At 40.0% G+C, this 8022-nt stretch overlaps 1 protein-coding gene and 1 non-coding gene across 2 annotated transcripts; one reads left to right on the top strand and one right to left on the bottom strand.

The window, feature by feature from the left end:
• Positions 1–813: 813 nt before the first annotated feature.
• On the bottom strand, positions 814–1283 carry LOC120088989. Its single transcript, XM_039046428.1, has 2 exons — positions 1048–1283; positions 814–940 (listed from the first exon to the last, which is right to left on the bottom strand). The coding sequence occupies exons 1-2, from the start codon at positions 1281–1283 to the stop codon at positions 814–816; spliced, it is 363 nt and encodes a 120-aa protein (XP_038902356.1).
• A 4221-nt stretch (positions 1284–5504) lies between these two features.
• Positions 5505–5611, top strand: LOC120089621. Its single transcript, XR_005485294.1, has one exon. It is a non-coding gene; the product is annotated as a small nucleolar RNA R71 (small nucleolar RNA).
• Positions 5612–8022: the final 2411 nt, after the last annotated feature.

Raw genomic sequence — 8022 nt, 5'->3', positions numbered from 1 at the left:
CAGACATCCAACTACGAGTAGGATCCGATCTCAACGTTATATAATAATAATAATAATTATTATTATTATTATTATTATTTGAATTTCTAAAAGTAACAAGGTTGAAAATAACATTACTAGCGCCCCCAAATTTACACACAGCAATGTCCTCATTGCTGAGAGACAAAATACGTCATGCGATGAACTTAGGAAATTTCGTAAAAATCGTTTTTGAAGGAAAGCTAGTAGACCGCTAAATTTTAGAAATGTTTCATGAATTGATTGTTCTGAAATTATTTTGACTCTAGTACATACGATAAGAAATAAAGGCATGAATTTTATCATTGAAGTCATAATTGGCATAAGGAGGAATGCGACGACTAAATAAGGTAATAAAAAAATCCAGATTGAGTCAAACTAAAGAAGATGCGATAATAGACTTTAGCAATATTAAATTAAAATGCGAGGAGTGCAAAATTGAAATAAGATGAAGCAAGGAGAGATACAACCCCCAGATTTTCTTTGTCGCCCGCATCATTTTTTATCGCACCCCTTCTTGGGGTGGGCTGATTCCTTGATTGCGATGGGCTGATCGAACCGATCACGTGTTTTGAGGTTATCGCGTTGCTCCATCGTAATCGTTCACTATGATCAGTGCTAAATATCAAGAGGATAAAAAGTATGAAAGAAAGAGTTGGTAATTCTAAAGAGTAGTGGTTATGCAAAAAGTAAGATAAATTCATGAAATAAAAGTATCAAAAGGATACTCAAAAAAAGGATTCGTCCCTGATGAGTTTGTGTTGCTTATCGACGTAGGGACTACACTTTTCTTCTTCATTCTGGATTCCTCAAGTCCACGGAAGTTTTCTCGCGTTGAAAATCTCCTCTATGATACACCTTAACTCTTTGTCCATTTACCTTAAATGCGTTGGTCCCTTCTTCATTTGTTAATTCAACCGCACTGTGCGGGAATAATTCTTTAATTATGAATGGCCCAGACCAGCGCGATTTAAATTTTCCCGAAAAAAGTCGTAACCTAGAATTGAATAGCAAGACCTTCTGACCTACCTGGAGATTCTTTTCGCACAGTCGCTTGTCATGCCAACGCTTTGTACGTTCTTTGTATATTTTGGCATTTCATATGCCTGAAGTCTCCATTCGTCCAGCTTGAGTAACTGAAGTTTTCTCTCCTCCCTTGTAGCCTTCATATCAAAGTTAAGCTTCTTCACTGCCCACAGCGCCTTATGCTCTAATTCTAGTGGCAGGTGACATGCCTTCCCAAACACCAATGCATATGGGGACATGCCTATGGGTGTTTTATAGGCAGTCCTATATGCACACAAGGCATCGTCAAGCTTCATGGCCCAGTCCTTTCGTGAGGGATTCACCACATTTTCTAAAATCAGCTTGATTTCTCTATTAGAAAACTTGGCTTGTCCATTTTTTTGGGGGTGATATGCGGTGGTGATCTTATGATGGGCATTGTATTTGAGCAGTAGTTTGTTAATGATACGATTGATAAAGTGGGTTCCTTCATCACTTATTATGGCACGTGGGATGCCAAAACAAGTGAAGATGTTTCTCTGTAAGAATTTGGAGACTGTTGCCACATCGTTTGCGATGCATGATACCACTTCCATCCACTTTGAAACATAATCGACGGCCAATATAATGTATTTGTGACCATTTGATGGTGGGAATGGTCCCATGAAATCTATGCCCCAGATGTCAAAAAGTTCCAATTCCAATATGATGTTCATCAGCATTGGATTTTTCTCTGAAATGTCTCCAGTGCATTGGCACTTATCACATTTCATAGAATAGTCTCGAGCGTCCATAAACAGAGTTGGCCAATAATACCCGCTTTGTAAAACTTATGCTGTTGTGCACTATCCCTCGAAATGCCTGCCATAGGGTGGGTCATGACATTGAAAAAGTATGCGTTGAAAAGTAGTCTTTGGCACATAGAGTCTCAAGATCTAGTCTGGTCCCCTTCTGTAAATATTCGGCTCATCCCAGTAATAGGATTTACATTCATGAATGAGTCACTTCTTTTGGTGGGATGTGTAATTTTCCAAAAATTGCTTGCAGACCAAGAAATTGACAATATTTGCGTACCAGGGTAGTTCCTCAATTTTAAGCAACTGTTCATCCAGGAAGTATGCGTTCACCTCCGACTGAATGCGGTCTACTTCAGGATTCTCTAATCTCGATAAATGGTCAGTGACCTGGTTCTCCATTCCCTTCCGGTTGATTATCTCCAATTAAATTCTTGGAGGAGGAGAACCGATCGGATTAGCCTCGACTTTGCATCTTTTTTTGTCATTAAATATCTTATTGCCGAGTGGTTGGTGTGAACTATAACTTTGGATCCCAATAAGTAAGGTCTGAATTTTTCAATCACAAAGATTACCACTAGAAACTCCTTCTCTGTGGTGGTGTAGTTCGCCTGGGCGGAGTTCGATGTTCTGCTCGCATATGCGATGGGGTGTAACATTGTCTTTTCCTTCTATGCTAAAACTGCTCCCATCGCATAACCGCTAGCATCGCACATCAGCTCGAATGGCTTTGTCCAGTCGGGTGCGATCAAAATAGGCGCTATAATCAATGCATCCTTCAGTGACTTGAATGCGTTGAGGCATTATGAATCAAGTCAAAAGTTCTATCAGCTTCTAGCAACACATTCAACGGTCGAGCTATTTTAGAGAAGTCCTTCACAAATCGTCTGTAGAACCCTGCATGTCCTAAGAAACTCCTTAAAGCCTTCACATTTGCTGGAGGTGGAAGTTTTTCAATGGCCTCAATTTTTGCTTTATTCACCTCTAGCCCTTCCTTTGAAACCTTGTGCTTGAGCATAATTCCTTCTTTAACTATGAAATGGCATTTCTCCCAATTCAGTACTAGATTGGTCTCTTCACATCTTTTTAGTATCCTCTCTAAGTTTTTTAGACAGACTTCATACATGCCTATAAACTGAGAAACCGTCCATAAAGATTTCCACTAAGTCCTCGAGATACTCGAACAAGATTGCCATCATGCACCTCTAAAATGTGCTTGGCACATTGCATAATCCAAACGACACGTGGCGAAAAGCGAACGTTCTATATGGATAGGTGAATGTGGTCTTTTCTTGGTCTTCTGGTGCGATCATAATCTAGTTGTAGCCTGTATACCCATCAAGAAAACATAATTAGTCATTTCCTGCTAGTCGATCTAGCATTTGATCAATGAAAGGTAAAGGGAAATGATCTTTCTTCGTCGCCACATTGAGCTTTCAGTAGTCCATACAAATCTGCCAACAGTGACGGTCCTCATGGGTATTAACTCGTTGTTTGCGTTCGGGACTACTGTCATTCTGCGATTCTTGGGAACGCATTGCATGGGGCTAACCCACGTGCTGTTGACGATAGGATATATGATACCTGTGTCTAACCATTTAATGATCTCTTTTTTAACAACCTCCTTCATTGCAGGGTTCAGTCTTTGTTGAGGTTCTATAGAGCCTTTCTGGTTTTCTTCGAGCTGAATTCTGTGCATGCATTACGTCAGGCTAATACCTCTTATATCTGCTAGCGTCCATCCGATTGCTTTAATATACTTGTTCAGAATACTGAGTAGCACATTTTCTTTTTCTTCAGTAACGCAGAGGATATTATTACTGGCAAGGTTTCATTCTGGCCAAGGAAAATGTAGTTCAAATGATTTGGCAGAGTTTTCAGCTCTAAGGTAGGTAGGTGGTTGCTCTAAGGAAGGTTTCTGTGTTTTTTTCTCTTCATTCAAATTCAACTTGTCTTCATTGTTCACTATCTCCGTTATTACATGGCAGGTTTCTAAGGATGCTATTGCATCCTCTCTTTCTTTATCTTCTTCTTCGGACTCCAACTCTTCATCGCAACTGTGTTCATTGTCAGACTTTGATAGGCCTTCATCTTCTGGAAACTTCATCGCCTTGATGATGTTAAACCTAAGCTTCTTTCCATTGATACTCATCGTGATCTCTCCTTTGTGCACATCTATTTGGGCACGACCAGTAGACAGAAATGGTCGTCCCAATATGATTAGCACATCTTTGTCCGCCTCATAATCCAGAATGATGAAGTCTGCAGGTAGAATAAATTTATCGATTGTGACTAAGACATCCTTCAACTTTCCTTCAGGGTGAACTAGGGACCTGTCAGCAAGGTGGAGAGTCACCGTCGTTGGTGTCAGCTATCCTACATTCAATTTTTTGAAGATTGAAAGGGGCATTAAATTTATGCTTGCCTCAAGATCGCATAATGCTTAACCGATGTAGATCCCTCCTATTGAGCAGGGTATCGTAAAGCTGCCTGGGTCGCGCATCTTCGGTGGGATTATAGTGTTTTATTTTTGTGTTAATACCACTATAGTGAATTTTCCTGTGCTTCTTTTCTTTGACACCATATCCTTAAAAAACTTGAAATATTTCAACATCTACTCTATCGCTTCTGTAAATGGAATATTGATGTGTAATTGTTTTAATATTCCAGGAAGCGATGATACTGACCTTCATCGTTTTGCTTCTTTTTCAGTCTTTGCGGGAATGGCGGTAACTGTACTTTCACTGTTCCATGGTCTGGAGGCTTAGAGGTGGTCGCAACTTCAGGTTCCATCATCTCAGGCTCTTTTGACTCATTTTGCGTCAACAGTTTCTTTGATTCCATCGCATTCAGATTGGTCCTACTAGGCTCCTTCCTTACTTCTGTCTTCGTCTTTCCACTTCGTAGGGTGACTGAATGGTAGTGTTCTTTCCCTGTGTTACCCGAGTTGTATGGGAGTTTAGTTGAGCTCGGTAGCATCCCCTGCGGTCTATTTTTCAGCTCTCCCACAATCTATCTTATTTGGATTTCTAGATTGTGGATGGAAGTCGCTTGGTTCTAGAAGACCGTCTCATTCTTTTCAATCCGTTTTAATAGGTTCTCCAGAGAGGATGATGGCGATGCTTGAGAGTTGCTGGCATATTGTTGCTGTTGACCGTTAGTTCATTGAAAAAATCCTGGTGGTCCTTCTTTTTGCACCATAGGTTGATACCCTTGTTGTTAGTTATTTTCCAAGCAAAATTAGGGTGGTTTCTCCACCCGGGGTTGTATCTATTTGAAAAAGGATTGTTCTTGACAAAATAGATTGACTACGGGTTCCGTGGACACTTTTCAACTGAATGCGATTCTCCACATGTAGCACAGCTTGTGCTTGTCTGTTCTATTGCGTTGACTTGCCCTTTTTGTGTTCCAGGATTGTTGATTGTGATGCCCTGTAACAAATTTATCTTCGCATTCATCTGATTTTGAAAAGATGCGATGGCACCATTATTTGCATTACCTTCTCTGGATTTTACTCGTTGATCATTTTCTTGCCAATCCTCATGGTTTTTCGATATGCGATCAAGAATGTTATTTGCCTCATCATAAGTCTTATCTAGCAAATCGTCTGCTGCTGCCGCATTGGCAGCTGTCTGCGATGCAGAATTTAATCCATGATAGAAAATTTCCATTTGGAGGCAGTCTGGTAATCCATTGTGTGGGCAGTCACGCACTAATCTCTTGAACCTCGCCCATGCATCACTGAGCGATTCGTCTTCTTTTTGTCCAAAATTTGTGATTAACTTCCTCCTTCTGGCATTTTCTTTAGGAAGAAAATACTTTATAAACTTCTCCACAACCTGTTCCCATTAAGTTATCTCTCCTGGTTTGAGGGAATACGCCCATTTTCTTGCTTTATTGCATAACGAAAATGGAAATAGCGTGAGTCGAACTTCTTCATCGGAGATATTAAGGAATAAAAAAGTGTTACAAATTTCAATAAAGCTTCGGAGATGGCCGTGCAGATCTTCACCACGCCATCCACCAAACTTTCCTATTGTCTGGATCATTTGTAACATTACCGGCTTCATCTCAAACCTTGATCCATTCAAAGCTGGCCTCATGATTCCTGGGGAGAAATCATACAAGATAAGTGATGCATAGTCCCAGATGGGTCTATTGCGATCATTCCCAGGGGGATAAGATTTGTCATTATGTTGTTTGCATTCGTGGCTCGTTCTTTCGGTTGTTCAACCATTCTGTGAGTTCTTCCTTGTTGTTGGCGGTTGTTTCTCTGTCTTCTTCGAAATGTTCTTTCGATCTCTGGGTCGTAATTGGGCTCAGAAGCATGTCCATTGCTCATGTGACGCTTGCTTCTTCCTTTACCAAAGGAATGACACTGTACAGAGGTCGAAAGCTGCAAAGAAAATCAAAGAGGTTTGTTGTTAGTGCAATATATACCGTAGTCCCTAGCAACGGCGCCAAAAACTTGATGCGCGTAATTGTGATGTGTTATGGTGTGAGTTTGCGATGATGTGTGTTATGCGGTGATCATGCAAGTTTTCCTAACAAGGCCAAAGTATAAACCTTCTTAGGTTTCCTGGTAAGTCGAGGGTCGAACATAGGGACTACTAAGTAGATATGCGATAGACTCTTCGATTCTATTGCGTTAGTAAAAATAAATGAAGTGGATAGTGTTTTGATTGAGATTTTTCCTATGCGATGGAGTTGAACGCATAGTTGATGAAAGCGTAGAGTTATAATGAGTATGCGATGAAGTTGAGAAGGGGTTTAACTAACATTTACTAAGATTGTGCACAAGTTATGCGATCATGCTATACACAAATATCAATACTACATCTCTCCATGCAGAATGCCATAATTCCTATTTCTAGGACGCATGCGATGTGTATGCGAAACAGTCGATAGGACTTATTTCTAAGCCTCTACTCTTGCCTATGCGATGATGAATGATGCACACATAAAACAAGGTGACCGCATACAATCATTCCTGTTTCTAGGGCCCATGCGATGTGTAAATAGAAATAGAACTTATGTCAAAGTTTCTATTTCTTGCTTATGCGATTCTAATCTGACCCTCTCAAGCCTAGATTCTAATCTGACTCTCTCAAATCTAGATTCTATCTTTAGACTACTCTCTCAAGTATGTCCAAAGGGTGAATGATGCATGCATAAGACAAGATGATCACATAAAATGTAAATCTTAAGTCATGCTAGCTAAGTACTTCTCAACCCATTCAGAAATTTAGCTACTCATATGTGATATGGAGAGATTGAACATAGATTGAAATGAGATTTCCATTTTCTGTAAATAAAGTATTGAATACAAAATAACAAATGGATGTAAGAGATAATAAGCCCGGTAAGCAATGTCTTGCTTCCCGTGGCCTATTACACTGCTCTTTTATCACTTCAACTCTGTCCTCAATGTGGATTCTTGCTCTCGCAAGTGTTAGCCCTATTTCCTTTGTATCGCTTTCTGACGGTCTCTGGATCTATCTGGGAATGGTCTCTCGGCTTCCTCTTCTCCTTGCTCTCTTCGTCCTCTATGTATAAGTGTGTGTGAGAATGAACTACCTGGCTAACTTTCTAACTCCTTTTTACACTGGTGGCCTTCGGTATTTATAGATTTCAAGGTGAAGCAACATTTCTTGCTAATGATTGCAATGATGGGTGGCATTAATTCCCCTACTCTGATGCGCCGTTTAATGATCACCAAAAGTTGAGTGTACTTGCTACAGTGTGGCTTTTAACGGCTTGTCAACTAAATTCGAAATCGACCGTTATCAGCTTTCTATCCTATCATGATTTATTATGTTGTCACCTTGATGCGAGGTTTTTAATGCGGCCACCTTTTTAAGAAATTTCTCACGATCGCATGACTTGCGATCGCAATCTTCAAGCGCACGACGCTTGTGCCTTTGGGATCGCAATTTCATATGCGGCCATGCGCATTTCTCTCTGCACAAAAAGGTAAATTAAACCGCTTTATGGCAGATGATGTGCTTGTCAATTCGCATATTTCTTATCAGTTTTAGCAATTACGGGACATAAGATTGCTCTATTTTACCATCCGCCATTCTCTCTCTATTGTTTACTTATTTGGAGCATATAATAACTTTATATTCAAGTAACTCCCAAATTTATGGGGGGGCAATTAAAAACTCTTATTTGAAAAAAAAAAAAAAACTATAAGGTGTGATAA

This window comes from Benincasa hispida, chromosome 10, assembly GCF_009727055.1.
Source record: "Benincasa hispida cultivar B227 chromosome 10, ASM972705v1, whole genome shotgun sequence".
Taxonomy (NCBI): Eukaryota; Viridiplantae; Streptophyta; class Magnoliopsida; order Cucurbitales; family Cucurbitaceae; genus Benincasa; species Benincasa hispida.
The sequence above is the reverse complement of the archived record's forward strand: the minus strand, read 5'-3'. Positions and strand labels throughout refer to the sequence as shown.